The 25,157-nt window shown below is 48.0% G+C and overlaps 1 protein-coding gene across 2 annotated transcripts in view; it reads right to left on the reverse strand.

Moving 5' to 3' along the window:
• SEPTIN8 (septin 8) overlaps positions 1–25,157 on the reverse strand; it is a 38,223-nt gene that overhangs the window by 12,356 nt on the left and 710 nt on the right. The window contains exons 2-4 of one of the 2 annotated variants that reach the window (XM_055811617.1): positions 8,801–8,915; positions 6,574–6,769; positions 5,712–5,898 (exon numbers count right to left, since the gene is read on the reverse strand). In XM_055811617.1, the coding sequence (XP_055667592.1) occupies positions 5,712–5,898; positions 6,574–6,769; positions 8,801–8,915 (498 nt within the window). Of the gene's footprint in view, positions 1–5,711; positions 6,770–8,800; positions 8,916–25,157 lie in introns of both variants that reach the window. The other variant, XM_055811616.1, reaches the window with a different exon arrangement.

Below are 25,157 nucleotides of genomic sequence, written 5' to 3' on the forward strand. Positions count from 1 at the left end.
TGTCGGGAGCGTGGGTGCCCGCAGCGTGACCCGGATCTTACCCCGGTGGCTGCTTTACATTTCGTAAAACCACAAAGGTGCTATGTTTTTGCATGCAAGCTGCAGCACAAGCCCAGCTGAACACTAGAGGGAAGAGTTTTCCAGGACTAATTTGGCTACAAGACTTCCAGATAAACACCCGGCAATAAATACACAGTGAGCAGATCAAAGCCTCTGCTCCTGCCTATGTATTTTGTTACACACGCCGAGGGAGGCAAAGACAGTGTAACTGTCACATCTCGAGCTATCACCTCTCCACTTTTGGCTCTGCTGACAAGCTGTTTTAGAAGACAAGCACAAGGATGAAACGCTGCAGCGAGCTGACGTGAAGCCTTCCTATGCTTAAGCAGAAAGAGCATGGGCTCCTGACACTCTCACAGCAGCTGCGGATACTTTCCAAGGACCCTCCTGAGCAGCCCTGTGAGGATCACAACTCAGGCGTGCTGTGCAGATTACACGGACCTCCTGGGAAAGGTGCAGGGTGCCATACAGCAGAGATCTGTTTTCACGCTGCTGTCGCTCAGCTTTGGTTTCACATCAGCTGTCACCGAGCACAACACCCCACGCAGCTTCATCACCCCAGGTTTCAAAGCCACCCACGAGCTGCAGGCTGGGGAGGTCCCCCTGTGCCCAGTACCTACAAAGATCAAGAGCAAACAGGGGCACATCCCACATCCTTCCGCAGGGATGTGGTTCACCATGGCTTCGTGCTCGGGAGAGCTACAGTGGGGCAGGATCTGTCACAGGAACCTCTATTAGATAACGCTGCTATGGCCAGAAAAGCCAAGTGCAACCCTGCAAACCACTGCTTAAACAAACAACAACAAAACTCCTCTGTCTGAACAGCAGCCAAATTCATAGCAGTAAAACACAAGAATCCAAACAAATGAGGGGAGAGTCTGATTTGCCATCTAACGATTTCCAACAGCAATGCTTTTTGTCCTACAGAGCAGAAATTCACAGCAGCCATTTGGTCTCCAATGGGTGCCCACTAAAATAAACCACCTCGCTTTCCCAGCTCATGTTCTCTTTCTAGCTTAGTGTTTTTTCCGTGCTTCTTGGATTTTTTCCCCCTGCTCTGGTTTAGCACTTACTAAATACAAGAGCGTTTACTCCAAAAGAAAACAGTCTTAATTTGCTCATTGCAAATTTATCTGAGAGGATAAATTCCTCCTTTCTCTCAGCCACTGACCTGGCCTCTTTTACCAAGGACCACAAACCCCCCCAGAACAAGCTTTGCTGCTCACTCCACTCCTCAGCAGGTCAATGTCCTCATTACAAAGGTAAACAGGGCCATGACCACAGCTGGGTGCTTCACTGACCTGCTAAGTGCGGAGGAGGCTTGGATCCACCATCTCCCACCCAAAAAGGGTCAGCTCAGGGCTCATGTACTGCCCGCTCAGGAGCGGTATCTGCGAGCAGAAAGGCCCTGCCAGGGAGCTGCTGCGTGCAGAGCCTCATGCTCTCCAGCCAGCCAGGCACGCTGACAAACCAGCAGAAGAGGTGATTTTAATCCATTTTCAGCTGGCCTAAGCAATTTGCCCCTCTTCTTTCAAAAAGTCCCAGCTCAGCCCCGCTCCCAGTGAGGCAGGAGGTGCAGAGCCTGGAGCTCAGCGGGGCTTGCCCAGCACAGGGGAAGGCAGGCTCTGTGGGCACAGCTGCTGCCCCAGCAGCACTCGGAGAAGGTGCAAACCCAGGTTGGTTCAAGCACCCTCCAGCCAGGTCCCACGTCCTTTGCAAAGGCAGCTCAGTCAGCACCTGCTGTCACAGAATTCATAACCTAAAAGGGTTTTACAAGTTGTCGTATTTCCAGTAACCAACAGCCAAAATCAATACTGTGGAGTCCTAGAAATGGCATTTGGGTGTAAACTCTTTCCTTCTCTCTTCTTCCCTTGTGAGTTCCTTAAATTTTTAAAATAATTACTGGTTTTATTTTCATTTCATGCATGCCTTGGAAACTCACACACTGGAATCCCACAGTTAGCAAGTGATACCTGGAGCACTATACAATTATCTTCCTTTTTTTCCCTTCTCTGATTTTGAGCACTGGCACCCAAAAGCTGTCCAAGTCTAGAATAAGCTCATCCCTTTACAACATGGAGAAAGGACGGAAAAGTTTGGAAACAAAAACCGAATGAGGTACAAGACAGTACCGAACCAAACTGCATGTCTAACCCTGCCCTCCTATGGCACCTTCCATGCCTCCACTTCTATGTAAAAGCCACAGCCTGTGGCACAGCAATTAGTGCCAAATAAACAGATATACAGCTAGCTAGAGAAGAAAAGTCACCTCTCCTGTCCCTCCTGAACAGAAAACCCCAATAAAAGGAAGTGACGCCAGAACCATGCAAGGTTTCTCTCTCCCCTCTTTCTTTTACACAAATAACGTTTACCTTGGGCTGAAGACAGAATCCTAAAGCAACATTCTTATATCTCATGGTGGAAGAGCAATATTCTCTATTTAAAGATCTAGTAATAAAATCATGAAGTTGACTACTGGAGTGTCATCCTACTGAATGCAACAGAGGTGCAGTGTCCCCCAACCATCAGTCCACGTGCTAGAAGTCTTTGCTGGAGCTGGAATTATGACCAAAGGAAGCCTGTGCTTCAGACAAGACAGTGAACTGCCATGCACACACATAAAATGTACTCCTTTGCAAGTCATTCTGATGAGTTATTTCTCATCTCCAAAAATAACACTTACAAGAATGTGCCAAAGTCGGTCAGTTGGTAGAAAATAATTTTGCTAATATAATAAGGCTACATGCATTTTCACACTGTGAAGTACGTCTGAGTTCTTCCCCATCTCCAAAGTGTTCCTGAATGCCAAGTCTCAGTGAAACCAAGAGGCAAATCTTATGCTGGAAACCAAACAGCAGAGGCACAGACAGGCCTGAAGCATCCCCACTGGCCAGTGACCTGCCTAGGATGTGACAGCTCATGAAGGGCAAACAATTAGCCACGGCTTGTAAACAACACACACTGACTGGAAACCATCTGGGGACAACCACCAGGGTGCCCACAGCAGCACACAGCTGTGCCATCGCCTTCCAGGGCAGGGTTGTGTTTTAAATCAATAAGTCACCTTCTCACCTGATACAGATGCAATTTTATTTATCATAAAATGAGAGAATGGGTTGGGTTGGAAGGGACCTTAAAGATCATCTACTTGTAACCCCTCTGCCAGGAGCAGGGACACCGGCCACTAGCCCAGGCTGCTCAAAGCCCCATCCAACCTGGCCTTGAGCACTCCCAGGGATGGAAGTATCTCCTCCTTTTCCCAAGTTAAATCCAAAAGAAGGCCAACCCCTGCCAGGCCATATGTGCTTCTCACCCACCAGCCAGCTAGCCACATTCTGTCTACCTTGAACCACTTCTGGAGATCCTTCTAGCTCTCTGGCCGTAATTAAATACCCTAGACAACAGCTGGCCATGAGCTCAGCTAAACAAGATACTGTATTACAGTACAAGGGAAGATTTTCTTTACAAAACAGCTTTACCCAGAAGGGACTTTGAGCTCTACACTAAGAGCAAGATTCATTATTGGAATTGTCATGCAGCTTCAAAAGCCTGCCCAACACGTAATACCATGCCACAGGTGTGCTAAAGCAAAGGTGTAACTGCGCCAAGTTCCTACAAACCCCTTGTTAAACTCTCCTCAGAGGCTGAGCCAGCAGAACACGCAGCAAAGCCACTGCCTCTGATACACCTTTCGTTTCCACGGGCTCCATTCTTCAACCGTAAAACAAAGGCCACCAGCCACACAAAGCTTTGCAAGAGGAAAGCTGGGGTCAGGTGCGCTCACACGGCTGCAGATGCGAGTCAGCACGTCACCCCCCTTGCCCAGGCACGGTAACCGCTCGGTCACCAGTCCGGAGCAGGCAGAAAGCTGCCCGGGGTTTGCCAACACCCCACTTCGCTCTGCCCATGCGCTGGCCCCCAAGCACAAACGGTCCATGTGCACTGGGAAAGGGGCACAGCACCACCATGCACAAATCTTTAAGGAGCGCCTGGAAAGCACCTGGATGTCCTGGGATGACACCAATGCAGAAATGCAACATAAATCACTGACACCAAGAAAACATCAATGGGCTCTACTTGCTTATTCATTCCCACATGCCTGCTTGTGCGAGGCCACTGCATCATGAAATCCAAGATGTTCTCACACTATGGTAAGAAGAGAGATGAGAGCAAAGGGATAAAATGACTCCAGAGAGGACTATTGAAGTGGAAGTTTAGAAGTATAAAAGGCTTGCGTGTGCAAAAAGTTCTCATCTCTGCACAAGTACAAAGGATTTATTTTGGTACTACCCAAGGACCACATTAAAGGCAGCCACAGGGAGATGTGAAAAGTAGGGAATGCAGAAGTAAAGGAAGAGAAAAGCTTTGTGGGACCACCAGCGCCAAGGGGACTCGTGCAAAAGCTTTCCTCCAAACATATTTCTGGGAACACGTAATGCTGGCACTGCACCAAGAGACAAGAGTTTCTTAAGGGAAAGTTTTCAGATACCCGATGAAGTCAGTGTAACAGCCACCACGGTTACAAACAGCCCACTGCAATGGGAACCCAGTGCCTGCTCTGGAGTGGGGCCAAGGAAAAGCAGGCCAACAGCCCTGGGTGGCGAGGGCAAACAGCAGGAGCTCTGCGAGGGGGAACTCTACCCACCAGGACAGTCTGATAGAGCTGCACATGGACAACAGCCAGAGCACAGAGCATTCCTTCAATGGAGTCCAGGGGATACCTGGTTACTGTAGGGTCCCAGCTGCCTTGCCTGCCCTCTCTGCAGGCTGATCAGCATCTGCCATCTGAAAGGAACCACTTGCTGGTAAAATCCTGCTCTGAAAGATAGGAAATTCTTGCAAAGAAGAAATTATGCTGCCACTAGTGACCTCTGAAGCCTCCTGCAGCTCCCTGGAAGCCAGCTGGAACAACCAAGAGCATGTCAGAAACCTCCGAGCTGCAGGAATAGCAGTGGTAGCCAATTAAGTAACCCACTGCCCCCTAAGGCAGAAGATAATATGCACAAGGAAACCCAGCCAGACCCTCTCACAACCCACTTTTAGGATTCCTATGACCTGGAAAATTTCTCACCATATTTACATTTTCAGAAGATCTCCTATCCAGATCATATGGCACTACCACCACCACGCACTCCCTGTGTTCCAGCATGCACAGCCAACGCTTCTTGGCAGCCCTCGTCTCCTCTGCACTGACCACCTTGGGATGCCTACAGTTTTGGTGGCTCTGAGCCCCTTTGTCCCTGCTGACATGTCAGGACACCAAAGGTGACTCCACAGTTCCCACAGTTCAACGGCAGGAGCTGGAATGCACCCTCACCTGCGCACCTGTAAAGAGCAGCTAATAAAGTTGCAGCTGATGGCTTTGATCAATAGGAACAAATCTGGGTAAGCCTCTTACAGCAACGGACGCTCTAGACTTTATACAGCTAGCTGGAAAACGGGTTTTTCGCCTGACATTTTTCAGGAAAGCCAGTGAGAAAACAAGCACAAGACCTCAGCAACCACCAGGGCAGATGAAGTTTTACCTGAGTCCTAAAAATGGCTCAGCTAATATGCACGAAGGAGTCCAGCACTTAAATGGAAGGAACAAAACCTTCTGCATGACAACCAACAGCAGCATTACCACTTCCAGAAAGAGGGACCACCCTTACCTTGCTGTCCAGCTTCTTCATTGTCACCAAGTCCAAAGACTTGAGCGAGTGCCCAGTTGGGGTGATGAAGTACAGGCAGACGTGAATCCTCGTGTCATGATAGTTGAAGAGAGATCGGCGGATTTTCAGCTCTTCTTGCAAATAGTTTTCAAACTGCGTATCAATGTACTCAACTATCGGCCTGTAACTAAAACCATACCATTAGCAAGCCAGATACTGGAGTTCAAATGTAAACAATTCAAAGGCTTAAGGAGTTCTCTTGGACATACCATGATATCACTTAAAAAGTAGTTATAAGACTCACACAGTTTAGCTGTACAACAGGGAAGTGTGTCATTTACACACAGACCTTTAGAATCCAAAGGCTGCTGGAGTCTCCTGAAGCTGTACTGCAAAGTCTAAGGACAGTGGAGCATGGAAGGACAACTACTTCCCCAGATCAGACTTTGCCCAGATCTCAGGGCTGAGCCATCTGGCTTCAACAATGCAACATGACCAAGGAGAGACCTTGGAGCCCCAGAAAGCCTCTACCTGAAGCTTGAACAAGATGTCTGTGTAATTAAATGAGACAGATCCAGAGACACTGATCATTGCCAGCACAGATAATTCCCAAGCTGGCACCAAGGACAGCTTGTTAACTGCTCACGCTCCTGGAGGACACCATTCTTTGCTGGGAAGACCTCCTGTGACCTTTTTGGCTCCTCACCCAACTCCCTCAACACTCAGTCCCCAGAAACGGAGCTACTCCATTAACAGAAACACGGACACCTCTTCTGCAACACTGCAGGCAGGGCTGCAGGCAGGCCATGTCTAAGCATTAGAGGCAAGCCCAGAAACGCCAAGCAGATGGCACGAGACCTGCCTTTCATCTTTGTTTATCTGATCCCCAAATCCAACCGCATCCACAATTGTTAGCTTCAGGTGGACATTGCTCTCCTGCAGGTCGTAGGTCCGTGGCCGTAAGCAAACTGCACTCTCATAGTGACTGGCTTCCTCCGTCTCGAATGTGGTATTGAAGAGGGTATTCATTAGCGTGGATTTCCCAATGCCGGTCTCACCTAGGAAGGAGAAATCATCAGCTCACTGCAGCATGAATTTGTCACAGGTACTTCAAAAGAACATTAATGACAGAGCAGAACTAAATTATACTGTGAAAGGTTACTACAAATTGCTTTTGGACAGACATGTAATTGTCTAGCTGCATTCTTGAACGCCTCCCAGACTTAATGCAAAGCTAACACAGAGCGCTTTGGTCCTGTCTCCCCAGCGAGGGCCATACAGCACAGCAAAACACACTATTTTCCTCTCCATGTACCCTGGCTTTGCTTGGGATCTTGCACCAGAGAAGCTGGGGAGAGCACAATTTTAGTAGTCTCTTGAGCCTTCAGATGAGGAGGAGTAAAACTCAGCTGCTCCCACTGACAAGAACTATCTGAGACAGTTGTTGGATGTCCCAAACACAGCAATAGCTCCAGGTAACTGCAGATCAGCACGAAGTGATGAGTGTCTGGCACGATCTGGAGGGGACAGGCAAGTCCGACAATGAGGTTTCCTCTCACATCTGGAATGAATACCTCGTGGTGCTCAGAACAGCGCAGAGGCACACACCGCTTTCTACCAGCTGTGGCTGAGTTGGGCAAGGAAATAAAGCCAGCCTGGTGCTCCAGATAAATCTGAAAGGAGTCACATGGAGAACTCACTACTGATGTAAGCCACATTCTCCTGTGCAGTTGTGGGCACAGCTGGGAGCAGGATCTGGCAAACAGGGATACAAGGTTTTCTTTCTTTCCTCTTGACCAAAAAAAAAAGCATTAATTTCTTCCAGATGAGTGTTTCACAAATGCATGCTCATCTGGCCATACTAAGAGTATCCATTCTGGTGTGCCCAAGAATGGCACTAATTAAAAACATACTGCTCTCTGCTGCAATTACCCTTCTGCTAAGGAACAAGCCTATGAAGTTCAACTGTGATTCTAGCCATGCTTTTTGCTTGTGGTTTGGATATTCAGAAGTGGCTAGGTATGGCACAAGCACCTTGCAAGAGCTGTCAGCGTTTCGCTGCACAGTCTACACAAAGCCATACTCTCTTCAGGCAGACTGAGGGCCAGGCAGGAGTTGCTGCCTCTAGATCTATTTCTGCTGGTTTAGCAGGTTACGGTACTTTAGGCCTGATACACAATACAAGAACCAGCCAAAGTAAAAATAATGCTTATCTCATCACTGGAAGGAATTGGTTTCTAGATCATGTCAATATCAAAATTAAAAAGTGTAACAAGGTTATTTTAAAGTCAGCACCTCGCACCGGCTCATAATCTTCAAGATAAATACTTTACAATCAATAAAACCAGGAACGCTCCACTCCCTCTCCCTTTCCTAGCACAGGGATGGTCATGCTTCAAGCCCTTTGACCCACGCTGGGAAAGCATCAACCAGGCACAGCCCCCAACGCAAACCTCTTATCCCCCACTTTGGGGTGCAGGCTCACACTCAGACATGACCGAATTATCAGCAGCAGCTCTCAGCTAACCGCTGCATCTGACTGCATCTGCTTGCACACCGTATCCACCAAGAAGCTGCTCATGCCAGCCACCCCAGTTTGCAAATGGAAGTGCTTAATTTGCCACACACAGCCTTCCCTTAACGCTTCCTATTGCACAGCTGTCACAGTGAAGGAGATGCCCAACACCTTGCTGATTACAGGAATTCTTCCGGTTTGCCCCACAAGGCTCAGTCACTTGGCCCTCCCTGCTGCTCTCTGCAGCTTCTGCACCTGCACGGGTAGCTCAGCTCAGAGCAGGGCCGGACAGTCCCACACCCATTTCCTCCCCTACCCCCCTCACCAAAACTCTAATTTTGGGTAACAATCTCCAATAGTCACTTGTGAAAGTCACAACTCAGAAGCATCAAGCTCCAGAGAGTTGAAGTTCACTGAGAAAAAAAAAAAGTATTTATTTAAATAGTTAGGCATTTCTGACTTGCTTAAAGTCTCTGCCAAGCCCCATGGCACAGCAGGACACACAAGAAATCCTGGTCCCAACCTCACCGCGCTGCCAGCTCAGCCCACGTCTGCTGCAGAGGACTGTGCTCACCCACACAGAGGATGTTGAAGCTGAAGCCTTGTGTGACAGACTTGCTGACCAGCTGATCGGGGAGGCTGTCGAAGCCAACATGGCCCCCCAGGGAAAGGTTCCTCTTCTCTTCGTTCTGGTAGGGGGAAGAAGCCAGATTAGCAAACTGCATAAAGATGGCAAGTCAGACTGATGAGAGGAACCACCAAGCCCAAGAAACAAGCACCCTCCCGGGCACTGCATAACCTCCAGCCCAAACGAGCTTGTGTTTTGGCACACCACAGCACAAACCCACCACCAGCAACAGAAAAGAGGGGGAAATACTCATCTTCAGGGGGAATTGGGAGAACTAAGCTACCAGGCTACAAAGAAAACACTAGCATAGACTTCAGCTACATACAGCTGGGAGAGATTAGCAAAGGAAACCCCACCACCATGTGATTTAGCACTCAATTTCTCCTTGTCCTTTTTTATTCCACTTTCTTAAAAACTCCCGCACCAAATTCGGCTTGACAGATTTTGTGTTTTCCCCCAAGTACTCCATATTTTTCCTTTGCTACTGCCATAAGCAGCATGGTTTTGTTTGCTTAGGCATTCAGGGGTGCTCGTCGCACAGGCAGGGTGAGGAATCCTCTTGCTTTACCATCTGTGACCACAGTTTTCCACCGTTTCTCTGCTGTTCCTGTTCCTGCCTCCCCTCTATGCACTTTGTTCTTCCTTCTGTCTCTTCCTCCCCCAGAGGAGGATGAAGCTGATCACCTGTAGGAAGCTTTGCTTAGGAACTAAGACAATAAACATCTGAGGAGAAACAGGTCTATGCCCCGTGTTATACAGAAAGGCAGATCAGATCAGATCAGCTATAAAGTCCAGAAGAGAGGAGTTGACAGAAGGGTAAGTGCTGTTTCTAGCAAAGAACAGGAGAGTTTGGCTTTGCACAAGTATTTCAACAGACACTGCCACCTCTACACAGCCAAGCAACACTGTTTGAACCCAGAGACCAGACCACCATCCAGCAGCCTCTCCGGCATACTTATCCTTCCATGGAGATGCAAAGATAGATTATTTCAGAGCGTGATTAATCCACACTCACAGCTTATTTGGCAAACGGCTGTTTTTCTTCTTCACCAGCACACAGTAGAAGATGGGGATGGCAAGAGTGCCTGCCCTTTGCCTGGCTCTGGTTCTTCTGTCTGTCCCTGACAATTTGGACTTAATGTCCCAGCACTAAGACTGCAAGACAAGCATACCAAGAAGAGCCTAAGCTGGCTGTCAAACTTCACATTAACTCAAGAGGAAAATACAAGAAATGAGATGATAAGCCTTGCATATTGTTCTATGCCTGCAATAAGATTGCTAATCAAAAAGCAAACCTTTTTTCAACTGCAGCTCGAGTCAAAGCCTCCTGTAGTTCTGCCTTTGTAGTTCTTGCCTTCTCAGCTTCGTAAACTAAAGCATTTCAATCACAAGAACAACTTGTGAACAGCTGAAGCAGCTCCTATGCCTCACATGCAAACCTTCTGGCTGCCCTGGCTAGCACTTGTTACCAGCTTTCAGCTGATTTAGCCCAGCGTTCTCCCAAGGGACTCCCCCTGGAAACCCAACCGAATCGCAGCTGGGCCCCTGCGATCAATTCCGTGTCATCCCATCAGGATCTATCGAGCTCACTAACTAAGCAGAAACAGCAATCATTTTAAGTTTTCCTGTGGGAGAGATGGCATCAATTACAGTTTTAAGGTGGACAGGAGTTTAGGTGAATTAAAAAAGGCCCCTAAGACAGGGAAACTTCCAAGTTAAACTTTCTTTCATTCATCTGTCACCATGCAGAGATGCCAAAGCTCAGATTAACACCTCTGCAGGGACAGATCCTGACTCCAGCTGCGGGAACAGTCCCCAGCACACAGGGAGAAAGGTGAGTCCGTGCTGATCCAGGCAGCTGAATGCTGACCTGCGGATCCAGGACAGGACGGTGCAGCTGTGCAGGGAAGGGAACTGCACCGCATGTGTGCTGCAAAGGGCTCAGAGCTGCAGAGGTTTGGTTTTCCTCTTAAGGAGGAGACTATCACAAGGTGCAGGAAGCCACTGTGTGCATCGGCAGAGCTTGTGGGGCTTCCTCAGGCTCTCAGCCCCCACTTCTCCTCTACCCCATGCCCCCCCCCGAGCCACCACCTCACATAGCTTCAAAGACCAGTTCCCAGCACTGCACCACAGTGACAGCCAAGCACGCCGCTCCCACAGAAAGTCACCCGGTTTGATGGTTACACTTTGTGTCTTTTCATTTTAAATAATAAACAAAAAAACAAGCAAACAAAAACACAAACCAGAAGCCTGGGATGACATTTTGGATGGGAAATAAATAAAGGCTGGCGATGGCTATGATTAGGCTGAGAGTGCCCAAGGCTGGGAGGAGGTTTCCAGGCAACAGGCAGCACCACTGCTCGCAATTTTAAAATAGGCTCCAGCTAGGCAAGGCTGCATTGAGAACTCAGTCATGCTTCAGCCGGAGGAAACCCAAACGCATTTGCACAGGGCTTTCTTTTTCTCTTCTTTTTTTGGCGTTCAGTTGCTGTTCATTACGGGACAAGAATACTTACTCAAAACCGCTCGCCATCTCTTAAAGCTGCTCAACCAACGAGCCAAACTTCAGTGAAATATTTTTGTCAGTGACCTTGAAACGCATTTTCCTTGTTTTTTTTTACCTGTAAGCAGCGATAATAATCTGGTTCAAGTTCAAGACAATGCCAATACCAAAGCTAAAAAACATTTGCTGTGCTTGCAGCATGTTCAGCTGTCATTCAGCTTCCAAAAGGATTTTGCTGTTGTTGCTGTGTTAGGACAAACAACGGCAACAACTGCTGGAAAGTAATAACGCAAAGAAAAAGAACCGGGAAAAAAAGTCCTTCTGTTTTATTCTTTCCCTCCAAACCATTGAGCTTAGAAACCTGACAGCCTTGTGACTGCAACTAATTTTTCTGCTCACTTGCATTGTTTGGTGCATTGACCTGCCCTGCAGAGGAACCCACCCACCATCCTGATGAGCAGCCACCTGCACTTCTTCCTGCACCTACCTGCAGCTGATCTGCAAATCTCACCCCCAATGACTAACCCTTTTGGCCCGCTCCCACTCACCCAGGGTAGCTGAAGGACAGCTTGATACGGTTCACCTGCTAGTGAAGACAACAAAGTCACACTCAAAATTGAATTCTTTCCAGCAGAAGCAGCCAGCCCACAAGAGTCAGCATAAATAACCAATCCAGAATAGAAATGCTGCAATAAATAAGGGTAATGTAATAAAAAAAAGTAATGCAGCAAGGGGGGTAAGGGGGTGTTGTTTTTGTTTTAAATAAAAGCTAAGAATTTCAGTAGGAGTTTTGCCACATCTGGTGCCAGCGACACAACTGCCTTGCAGGACAGGCGCAGGCAGGTTACGTGGCAGAGATCAGCCATGGCGAGAGCCAGGCAGAAACACAGCCCTGCCCTTTCCAGTTGCACTGGTCTCTGCAACGCTCCTGCCCTCCCCAGCGCCTGGTAAGAATTAGGTCCCTCAGCTCACAGCCTGCCTTCCACCAGACCCCATCCCGGGGCTGCAAATAACCATGAGGCGAGCCAAGCTTTCCCAAAGCCCATTTGATCATTTCGCAACATGATAATTAAGTGTTTGCGATGGCTCCGAGTGCAAACTCCCACCATAAGCAGCCACTTGCAGCCCTGAACATGACTTCTTGGGTCACTAATGGCATCCTATGATGGGCAGCTACCAGGGTTTTACTTTACAGGGAGCCTTGGAACATGCTCTTTGAAGATCTTCTGTGCCTTGAGCTGATCTTCAGGGCTTGAAGCAGAGAGACAAGGGGATAATTTGTATTTTTCATCTGGAATTTCACGGGAAACAACAGATTCATCAGAAAGTCAGAGCAGGATTTATTAATTTTCAGATCCAAAGTCCCTTAAACATTTTCACAGATGCTCTGGCTGGTCCGAGAAGCAGTCTGTCAAGGCAACAGGCACACAAATGACACCTGAGGGCACAGCCACGGGAACAACAGCCATCCCAGAGGGAAATCGATCTTTGGCTCTGGTCTGACAGCTACGTCATGGGACCCTTCTCCTGGCACACAGCAGAAGGACAGACGTGCCCTTGGTAGCACAGATGGCCACACTTAACTGAGCACCACAAGAACTGAAACCAAACCTCCAAACACAGCGCTCCAAACCTGCTGTAAGGCACGAGCCACCCCAGCTCCTGGAAACGGTCCACTGGAGGCTGGGGATGCACAACGGCATGCTGGCCTGTTCCTGTGGCCACACCAGTATAAAGCTGCCCAGGGAACTAAAACCAGCATTTCCAACCCACATCAGCTTCTTCAGCCCATCCACAGCAGGGTCCCACAGACCGTGGCTGTGCAGGACCGTGGGGCTAGGAGGAAGCAAGAGGTGGCATCGCTGCAGGCACGTGTAGCATTGCTGCGGGGACAGGCCACAAACCACATCCGTAGATGATGATATGTTATTTGGCCCTTCATTGCAAGTGAAACAAGAAAAGGCAGCAGAGAAACAGAGAGACCAAATCCAGATCCCTGTCAGAGAGTCAACACAGTACTCACATATTAATTAGGCTCTTCCTAGTAGACAGAGGGATAAAAGAAACCTGTGAGGAGAAGTGGCATAGGCTACAGCATAGACCAGTGTGCCTACAATCCTTTAAAAAATAAAAATCTGATCAATTTCTCTTCATGCTTCACCTCCAAATTGGCATCAGTTTCACTCTACATCATTGCATTTTTTTCAGCAACTTCTTCCAGGAAAAGCAGCTATTTGTCTCTGCCTGCGTGACCCATGGGGGATGCCAGCAGCAAGATCAGCTCCACATCCAGCTGCCCCTCCACTGCAGAGCTCTCCTACCTGGGGCTCCTGGTGCAGAACAGAGTGGCTCACTTTGCTTTTAGATATGCTGGCCCTCCTCTCCTTGCTTTCACTCCAGGAGCAGTATGAACAGAGTGGAATTCAGTCATAAAAGACCATTCTGACATCAGCTGGTTAAAAAAAACCCTAAAAATAAGTCGAGATTTATCACCTTTCAATTAATCTCAACAAGAAATGCTCTTCAGTGACATATGCTTGTGTTTTCTGCTTGAGACAACCCACAGTTTTGTTTTCCTGAATGAAGCAGGTGAAAGCATATGGGTAAACAAAAGCATAACTGAATGCCACCATCATAAATGGTGATATTTATTTTTTTAAAATGTGGGGGTTTTTTTATTATTTTGAACTTGGCATGATGGGAGTTGCAATGTAAATCTTGGGCCCTGCTACAGCAGTCATCAGCGTACAAGACTCCTGGTTTAATACACTGAGGAACAGCACAGCATTTTTCTGTACCCAAGGTGCCTTTTCCCATTTCTACAGCCCAACAAAACGGGAGTGAGAAAGATGAACAGCTGACATTTTCCAAGGCAAAACAGCAAAAGCCTACAGAGGAAAGAGGAGGGGAAAGTCAGTCCTTTCTTCTTTCTGCTAAATGAAAAGGGCTTACACACTTGAGCAATGACCTTCAAGGCAAAGGCACGTGCTGCTCCCAGATGCTCCCTCCAGCACCTTCACACGGCTGACCCGGGCTGTCTCCGAGCTGTGGCCAGGCTGAGGCTCCCCAGACGCCAGCCCCATGCACAGGGGAAGCACAGCCTTTCAGATGAGAGCTTTCTTGTTCCAGGAGCTCACAGGCAGCAGTATTTCAGGTCCCTCTCTTCCTGGGCTTTTGCCATTTACGTTTTTCACACACAGAAAAAATAGCAAGAGGCAACAACACAACATCTACACAGCGCTTTCCCATAGTGCTTCAATTCCCACTACCAAGGCACACTTTTGGTTATGAATTACTCAATCCTGGATGACACCTTGACTTTAAATAATACTGAATCTTCCAGGACTTTGCAGCACAGGTCCCCTTCCAACCTGGGTACCGTCTGTTACCTTCACACCAATGCCTTGCAGTAGCTCTGGATATACCCACGGGCACATCGTTTTGCCCTGCGGTAGCACACACATACGTGGAGTCCTGGGATCAGTGTGCCAGGCACCCTGCAATGTGCAGAGCACAGACAGATCCTCTCCTCTCCCATTTACAATCAAATCAAAACAGAAAGATAAAACAGTGCTAGCAGACAGACTGCAGCTCCCCAACCAGTGTGGCTCAGAGACCAGCAAGAGGAAGAGGAGAGAGTGCTCCCATGGGCCCTGCTCCGCACAGCCAAGACACCTTTGGCAGCACTCCCGTGGTGGGACGGAGCGGTTATTGCTCTGCAGGGGCTGGCTCGGCACCCGGCACAGCTGGGGACTGCTGTTAGTCACAAAGCTATGACTTCACCGTCTTGATTCCCTGTCCACAATCCACAACAGCACATGCAACACAGAGACTAACACACATACCAGTGGGGTCTGTAGGATGCTATTCCCTTGCATCCCAAGTGGAAATGCATGGTATCAGGAAATTATTCGGTCCTGATGCAGGAAGTCTCATTTGCAACTGAGCAGAAGGATTGTATGAGCTCTGGCAGAGCAAGCTGGTCCTGTGTACAGGCTCATGGATGCTGACACCCCGAGCAGCCACGCTGCCAGCCACAGGCACTGCCTGGCCCCTTCTCGGACCAGGCAGCTCAGGCAGCAGGACAAGCCAAACTGCCCACAAACCATGGAAGGGGAGGTCTGCTCCAGCACCCCTACCCCAACTGCACAACTGTGTGATGCTGAGGGGACCTCCCCCAAACACCCATCACCACAAGATTTCTTACAGAGGCGCTGGTTGTTTTATTGTCATTTCACAAGTAAACTGAGTCATGGAGCAGTTAAGTACTTGCCTAGAGACCTTGGCAAACAGCATTGGAAGCCAAATTCAGCTTCTTTGTCCAAGCAGACACTCCCTGGGGCTTGGCCCAGTTTCTCGATTAATGCAGAAAAATCCAGCAGATCACCTCTCTCAGAAGATCCCACCCCATCCCCGAGTACTGGTCAACAAATGCCACTTGACATTTGCAAAGAAACAGCAGCAAGTACAGACTCAAGTTTCCACAAAGAAAACATTCCTTCTGCCAAGCTCAGCAGCTATGGGGCAGTAACAGCAACACCACACCTGACATTTGAAAAGCACCTTTATGGTGTTAGCAACATTCAAAACAGACACTGTCACACATCAAAATATCTTCTTCTTGTACTCACAAGCTAAAGACTGGTGTATTACAGCATCAATGCATGAACTGGCTCTTTGCACTCTACTAAGCAGAAAGAAATGGCCCAAGAGAAGTGATGAGATCAGATTTGAGGCTGTCTAACAACAGTCAGAGGATGCTGAGCATAGGAAGTCTTAACAGAGGGGCTCAGGGGTAGTAAGCACAACTTCGTTGGTGCCTTAGTGTGCTTCCTTTCATCTCCAGTGCCTTCAGCTGAGGCTGGCCAGCGGAGATCTCAGCACCTTTTAGGCTGAAGTTGTCACATTAGATGCCATCTGATCTCAAGCAGATTTGCAAAGCACAAGCACATACTCAATTCTCAAGTTTTTCAGTTCATCTTAAGTGTGTGCTTAAAATTCCAGCTCCCCATTGTGGAGCAGTGAATAACAGGCTGGGGGAAGAAGAAAGCAAGAAAAAAATAAGGCCACAGAGAAAATTTTAGATGTGGGATTTATGCTGATGTACCACTTGTCTTACAATAGCAACCTGCTATGCTTCAACTTCTCTGCTACCTCTTGCTCCGGCCCGGTCTGGTGGTGGTACGTGGCCAAACCAACAGGACACATCTGAGATGGTGTAAGCAACTCTGCCTTCGCTATGCCTGTGCAGGGAGGGCAACAGTGTTTTCCTCACTGCAGCAGCCCTAAAGAACTGTAAATGCCCAACGCTGCTGCTCTTGCCAGCAACAGCAGGGCAAAGCCCCGTGGCTGTCACTTCCTTCTCTTTTCCAACACAGAGCTCAGCCACGTCTGAGCCATCCCTCCACGTACACGACACTACATCAGCCAGTCATCTCCAGTAGCTGCACGCTCACAAGCTCCCAGCCCACACTGAAGTCTCCCAATAAAAACCTAAAACGCTAAAACAACACAATTCCCAGCCCCCCTTTAAACCGCTCTCCTAAGAATGCCAAGAATTTTCCCAGACACTTGAGCCTTTATTCATATCCCTCCTGGCTCCCAGCTGCACTCCAGGCAGGCAAAAACATCACTGAAGAAACCAGATACGGAGTCACCACCAAGACAAGCCAGATAAATATGAAAGCCACTTTACATTACAGAGGCAAGATGACTCAAAAGCTAAGGATCTCTCTTTTAGGGCTAACTAAAGGTTACATTGCCTGAAGTGGTACCTTTCTTGAAAGCTTTTGGACCCATTTTTATGAGACCAGCAAGCGCATTGCAAAGAGCAATGCTCAACATCTTGGGAAAACAAGAATTAAAAAAAAAAAAAAAAAAAAAATCACTGGTCCAGTATCAGTGTTTCACAATGTCTCATGTGCCCCAGGCTAGTCTTGGGGAAGAAAAAGCTCTGATGCACACCTGTAAAAACCCAGCGTGCTGAACACACACTGTAGTCACCTACCCATGAGAAGGTGGACTAGGATTCAAGTGAGAAAGCGAAACTCCTTTTGAGAGAGGAACTCCTCAGGCAAACTCCTTAGCTGCTTTTCTGAATCGAAGCCATGGTGCCAAAGCAGTGTTTTGATTCCTGCGGCACACCTTGTACTGATGATGTCCCAGCAATACACTGGACGCCAAGCACACCCAGCAGCACGGATCTGCACGCGCAACATACCCCCTTCTGCATCAGCCCACTCGCTTTAACATTTGCAAGTAGACAGCTGAACTGCAGGCACTGCCTTTAGCTTGCTCCAGTCCCAGCAGCCTTTCCTCCTTTAAAGAAGAAAACACAAAAACCAAACAAACCACAAAACAAAATAAAAACTCTACACACATCTACAGAATCAAATTAATTGGCACAGGCTTAAAACATCAGTTTTTGCTGATGTTCAGAGCCAAGTTTGAAGGGAGAGTAAAGCTTCCCATCTTTTCTTGTACAACATACATCCAAGATGATACATTCACAGCCTGTGAATGCAACATCAGTTTTAATTTTCTGCAAACAAACTGACTGTTTCTGGCTTAAATTCCTCTGACTTTTTACACTAAAAGCAAAATTCCCATATGCTTCCTTTCCTTAAGGTGTTATTTACTGATTTCCCTATAACAGTTATGAAGCCTAATTAATTAATCTGGGGTCTTTCTTAATTAAGAAAGGATAAAACATGCAGTTTGCCCCTATCACAAGTACTGGATAAGCGTTTACAAAGGAGCCAAACAGGATTTGTCAGGCATTATGCACACAATGTTTTGCAAACATGAATGCTGCCTTTGAGAATAAGGAAAGTTGGTTAAAACAGAGAAAACTATGGAACCAAAAATGAGAGACATTTCCTCCAAAATGACCTTAAAGGATGAGAAAGTTCAGCTTCTCATCAGCCTGAGAATTCCACCCCCCATACACTATTCAAAACCAAGAAAGTGAACTCCAAAACACAAACATAACTTTTCCTTCAGTCTGTTTAAAAACAACGCAAAATACAGATAAATGAGAACACACCAGACTACTCTGGTTCATTTCTTTTCAAAATTATTTATTCAAAAGTTGCTGAGGCTTTTAATTTGATGAAACTTCACAATTAACCCTGACAAGAGACTAATCTTATCCACTTATCTAGCTAGAGGCTTTCCCAAGTCCACCCAAGGCAGCAGATGCATTCCCAGCTTGCACTCAACTGATCTGACCAGCAGGATCTCTTCCTTTCCCCACTGTCCTGCCACAAGGAAGAGGAGAATATGGCAAATACAAATGGCTGTGGGACAAAGCCAAGAGAGAAACTGGGTGCTTACCCCTAAGGAGTGGTGCCACAGAAAAGGTTTGGGGCAGTTTAAAAGAAATGTTGAAGAAGGGAAAAGGATCTGGATCCCCATCATGCCGAACAAGCCATGCTGGCTATCAGCCACCAAGATCACTTGTTTTAGTTACCACTTAAAATAAACAGAGCTAATTCCCACATACATTTTCAGAATTTATTGCCTGATTACAATAAATACTATTACTCAGTATATTTTTAGACAAGGAAACAGAGATCTAATGGGAACCCAAGAGTTTTGGTCACCACCATATCCTTTTTCCCCAGTTTGCCTTATGCAACCATCTCACAGGACCTCCACAGACAGCTCTTGCAACTACTGGACAAGTCTCTTTGTGACACTGCCTGGAAGACACCAAAAAGAGAAGGTTTACATAGCACAGCCAGGCAGCCCCAAGAGCTGAACTAGAGTCATTGTGCTAATATGCTGACTGCTCTGTATCCTATTAGCATGCGCCTCCAGAAAGCCTCAAAGTGTATTAGCACAGAACACCTTTAATTTGAAGACTCAAGGCAACAGAAAGGAGAAAACTATCTGAAACACACATTTAGCAAAAAGATAGGCTGAAAGGACGATTCATTCTGTACGAAAATACGGAATAATCCTATATTCATGACTATGAGCTAGAAACACCTTTGCTGCAGAAGCGGAACGTTGGGGGAAGCAGAACGTTCTTGGCAGGCTGGCTCCGACAGCCCTTTTACTGTAGCAGAGCTGAAAGCCAGGATCAACTTGGATGAGAATCCAAGGCCTGGAGCAGCCTGCTGCCAGCGGGGTCTGGACTAGACACCCAGCGCTGCCTCCCTGCCCCACAATCGCGGGGCTGCCCGGCACGTACCGGGTACCTGCAGGAACAGACACTATTTGACACTGCCTGGTTGGTCTCCTCTCCCAGCGACCGACCCGAACAACCCTGGCTGTGGCTGCTGCAGGAAGGTTCAGTTTTCCAGTGTGAACACCAGGCGCTCTGGGATCATGCTTCACCCTGGCCCACGGCTGAAGGCATGCCTGTACAGCCCTTTGCAGGCAGACATGAACTCAGCCAAGCAAAAGTCGAGGGACGTGTCCTGCCTCTCTCTTACGGCAGGAGCCAGCCAGAATGCTCCTTGCTGTGGAGGACTCTGGATGCATTCCCCGAATGTTTCCTTGTGCACGTAATGCAGCGGTGGCACAGGCTCATCGCAGCACCTCGTGCGGCAGCAAGGAGCGGACAGGAGCAGCCCCAAGCCCCTCGATGGAAATCCAGCCCAGGCTCGCTCTCTCCACAGCTCCCCGCGACAATCTGGTTTGGAGGCTGTGCAAGCCAGAGAGGGCAAGAGCCCTGAGGCAGGGTGCTCATTGGGAACCGCTGTCTAGCTGTCTGACATCTCTGGAATTTCATGTGTGGGGGAGATGGACACTTTTTGGCTTCACAAAGGAATCTGAACATCTAAACAAAGTGGTGCCTCCACAACCCCGACCCCACAGGCTCTGGTCGACCCGCAAGCTGAGAGCGGTGACCAGGGACATGTCCGGGAGTCCTGCCGTTCTCACCAGCACTGTTCTCCCCCAGCCCTCTGAAAATCTCCACTGTCACCCTGTTTTGGAGGGTGCCAATTCCCTGTCTGGCTCCAATTCTGCATCCAGATGTCACAAGTTGGAGGACAGCATGGCCACTTACAGCAGAGATGAGACTCTGGAAGGAAAGCATGTGGCTGGGACTGAGGAGAAGCAGCTCCTTCAGTATTTTTGTCTCACTTGAGCTGCTCTCAGAGCAGAGGTAGGCTCTCTTACCCGTCTGATACTTTTATGATACGTGAATATGAATGCAAAGCTTCAAGCATAAACCCAGTGCTCGCTGCAGCTACACAGATGTGGGGAAGGGGAGAAACAGGCAGGCTAAGCACGAACACACAGGCTCCCTCTCATCAAAACAGAGGACAGGACATTATTTCTAAGGATTGCAGCTAATCTGAAAGCAGCAGGGCAGCTTCTCCCATCCACAGCCTATAACGTGCCCAGGACATGTTCTGAATAATCAAAGTTAATCATGTAACTGTGCCCCTACCCCATGCAGGCAGGGTGCAAACAGTGTGCCCACACCCTGCACCTCTCCCTCAGTTCCATGGCCTCCCAAATTCCTCCTCTTAATTGCACAACCCAGGAAAAGCCGATTCAGCATCACGCCATTTCTTCCCCTCCCAACCTCCGAGCCAAAGGAGCATGAGAAGGAGACGAGCACAACTGTCATTCCTGCAGACAGAAAAACAGCCCAGTCCCCAGAGTGCTTCGTTTGCATGGTGGTGCCTCGAGACGACAGGACTGGAGACAGTGGGGGCACTCGGCGACAGGGCTGTGTCTCTCCCCGCAGCTGGCGACAGCACTGGTATTCTGCTACAGAAGATATTTAGGGAGCTTTTGGCCTTCCAACAACGCTAGAGACTGGCTGACAGCTGCCACCACAGTGCTGATGACAAGCCCTGACACCGTGCCGGCCTCCTGAAAGAGTTATTCTTCAGGCTTTCATTTGTTTTGCCGATGCAGAGGGCACATGCGGCTTCAGCATTCGCCAGCTCACATCCTTCCACCCACTGCCTCAGCGCTCACTGTGATTACGAGCGGTTAAGAGCAGCTTTGGAACTCCCACGCAGAACAACATGTTGCATCTCTGCTGCAAAAGGAAGAGACGCTCCAGATTCACTGCCAGCAACAGCACCAGAGTGGGGAAAGAAAAAAAAAAAAAATTCTGGGCACATATTTGTTCCCAGCACATATATTCAAAAAAAGTGTTTAACTGTGATGGACTGTGGTTGACCTAATTGGTCCTGCGGTTGAAACAGTCAGAGCTGTCTTCCTGTATGAGCACAGGCAAGCCTCCCAGGGAGGGAACGCGGGGCTTGGAGAGGCAACCACCAATTTGTCTCCTCCAGTGGAGGACCATTTCCTCCATCCCTCCTTCCCAAAAAAGCATACACTACAGGCAGAAGGGCTGGCCAGGGCAGGGAGGGAAAGGGCTGCTCCCACTGGGCTTGCTTCCTGGTGCATGTTACCAGCTTGGAGAAAAATCTGTCACTTCTGTTCCACGCTGCATGGGGGATCACTTGAGTTTTTCCAGGCTAAAGGTAAAATAACTGAACAACAAAAAAGAGACAAGGAAATTTAACCCCAGAACTTCCAAATGGTAACACTGGCTGGGCAAAAAACAGGGCAGGGGGAATGTCCCAACCCAAACCAACGCCAGTTTCCACTGGAACTGAGCCATGGAAATGTTTTCCTTGGGAGTTTGATTAAAAGAAAATGTAAGCCTATGTTTAGGACCTACAGTGGTAAGCCTTGTGGCAACCTCTCTGCCCAGCCATGGCACACAGAGCTGTTCTCAGCCCACTCCTCATGCCCATCTTTCATGGACTGATGTGTAACTCCAGCACACGGAGGAGCTGGTTTAGGCTGTGCAGTCAGTAAGAGAAAAGGAGAGCTTACAGAAAACAGCAGCAGCAGAAATGCATGAAATTTATCACAACACAGGCAGTTACAGCAGAGCTGGGAGCAGGTCACAAGAAGGCAGTGGTGTGTAAACAGGCAACACTTGGATGACCTGCTGAACTGGCCAGACCCCCCCAACTCAGCTGCTTGCTATGACAAAAAAAAACCCCACCCACCACCATTGTCTGTTTCCAGCGAGGAAGATGTTATTCAGCTTTCCTCTACATAAAGTGGTAGGATTTTTTCATGTAAGATCTTCTAAGGGGCACTAATTTATAGAAAAGCTACCAGTAAAAGCCTAGCTATCAATTACTAACACCAAGGGACATCTTCTCCAGGACTGTGTGTAGACAGCTGTTGCACAACCACACCTCACACACAGCTATGTGCACGCATCCCGCCCTCCCTTCACTTCGCGTCGATGTTCACAAATCCCTCATCCATACACACAGTCACAGCATGCACACAAAGCAATCAACCATAACATTTTCAAAACTTAGAGCATAATGTTAAATCCTTATGTCAGCCTAGCCTTATAGCCGAGGACACCTGTTCCTCCTCACATACATGCATCTCAGAGCACACAGCTGCTCAGTTTAGAGCCCAAGCAACTGCCTTTGCACCTCCAAATCAGACAACGGGTTAATGCAGAGAGTTAATGACAGCATTTTGGGAGGTCGATGGGTTTTATTTAAAAAGAGAGAAAGCAACAGATTTGAGGGCTTCAAAAAGCTTCTCAAAAGCAAGACAGTCTTACAGTCTTGGTCTCACATCTCATCCCATTTACTCTCCTAGGCATCTCTAGTCACTTCTCCCTCACTTCTCCTGCCGTGGCAGCTTTTCTAGCTTTCTCCAGAGCTTCTGCATTTCCTCACTGCATTTCATGCACTCTCTGGCTTCCAGTTGCACGTGGTGGTTGGGCTGTTTCCCACTCAACACAACATCCTTGCTAATACTGCCAGTGTCTGCTCCAGCACACAGTCATCACATGTGCTAGCTCAGCACTGGCCAGAGCAGGCAATGGAGAAGTTCCGAGCTTTAATGACAAATTGAAGTATTTCATAATTAAACCAAATTTTATCAGCTTGCTTTCCACTCCGGCAGTAACGGTACCGAAGACAACTGGCCCCAGGTATCTAGAAGCAATGCCTGCAGACCAAGCCCTTGAACACTGCAGTCAGTGGCGAATCACATTCTCAGGACAGATCAGCAGAAAACTTCAGTCTCCAGGGGCTGAAGCCAATCTCCCTCACAAGCACTACATTCACAAAAAACAAAGGCAGTCTTGAGCACTGCTGGTGTGATTCTGCTGCCTTAGAGGCAGTTTTCTATGGGCGAGCTTCCTTTCATTTGCTTTTGTTGGTCATTTCCAACAGCAACACTCCAAGAGAACTTTATTTTATTGTGCTGGAGACAGAGGCATTCTGGAGGACTGTACAAGGGAAGCATGCATCTGGGGAGTTTTGAAAACACATTATCCAAACCTAAGGGTCACTACATTCCAGGATGTCAGTGTCAGCTGGACACTTATAAATAGCTTCACCAATCTGAATAGCATGACTTACTGTGTATCAAAAACCTCCTTCAGAGGCTTTTTCAACATTACTTCCCACTGCAGATACAAACAGACAGTAAAAATAAATGAATTTATCATCACCTCTTCTTGGCAGTAAGGAGCTATTCCCACACAGACTTTATGCTCAGGAAACTGAGGCACAGTGATATCAAGTGGCATCAAGGAAGCTGTAAACCCTGCAGAAAGAACAACTCTGAACACCTTAGTAGCAAGGTTTCCATGATGCTGCTGGAGGAACAGCATCAAGAGCTGAGACATGCTGAGGATAAAGGAAAGCACAGCTGGGACTGTCCCCTGCCCTACAACGAGGTGCTGCTCTCCCACCTGCTTCTGCCAGATCCGTGGCTCCAGGCAAAAGGCAAACTAGGCCAAAGGCAAAGATCAGCCGATCACCAAATCTACAGGGCCTGCAGCCCCCTATAAACTCACCCTAGCCGCTTGCACAAAGTAAGCGGATTTTCTCTTAATGGAGTTGGGCACTAAAATCATGTTGGAGCCCAGCCATCTCACCTTGGTGCTCCAAATGAGAGCCAAGCACCTTTGGGAACATTCCCCCCCCCCCCCCCCCCATTTCTTTTTTTAAATAAAATTGATGGAGTACTGACACAAGTACACCAAGCATTCAAGTACCCACACCAAAGAACACAAGATTAAGTTTAATTTTCTCCCAGGCTAGGCAATATTTTAGGTTCCTGTAACACCTATGAAAACCTGCACAGACACACCAAAAACATCAAAAGTATTTATACACGATACAAACGCAGGAAGAATTGCAGTGAGATTGTTACGGTGTTTCCATTCCTTGCCACTGAGGCTTTACCTTAATCCCCTCTCCCCAGAGTTGAGAAGCATTTACTTTCTTAAGTAAAAGCCCACAATCAATTTTCGTTCATGCAAGTTCTAAGTAAGTCACAGTCTTGCAAATTCATTCTTGAGCTGGAAACTTTTGGGCCAGGATTCAAATAAATGAAGCAGAGTTTGAGATTCTTGGCAAAAAGTAGTTTACAGAGAAAACAGTAGCAGGGACTTGTTTGTGCTCAAACGGCATGCCTATAATTCAGACAACCGCCACTGCTGTTCTCGTTTATTTAGCAATATCACACCAGACATTTTTGACTTTCGAGAGCTATGCTATTTAATGCAGTAAAAACGTTTTTAGCTCTGAAAGACTACAAGACGCATCGCCAAGCTATTTAATTAGCATGGCTTTCCAACAACACCACAAAATTGAAGCGGTAGACAAGTAGATTTACACCGACACAGATTTTCGGCAGATTGACTTCCGATAGCAGTTATACAACATGTGAGCTGCGGGGAGGCGCGGTGCACAGGTCACGCTCCATATTTGCTGTACAGCATTCTCCATACATTGCCTCAGCGACCAGTTAGCCTCGAGGGTTTGC

The sequence above is a fragment of the Falco peregrinus genome, chromosome 8, assembly GCF_023634155.1.
Source record: "Falco peregrinus isolate bFalPer1 chromosome 8, bFalPer1.pri, whole genome shotgun sequence".
NCBI classification, from domain to species: domain Eukaryota; kingdom Metazoa; phylum Chordata; class Aves; order Falconiformes; family Falconidae; genus Falco; species Falco peregrinus.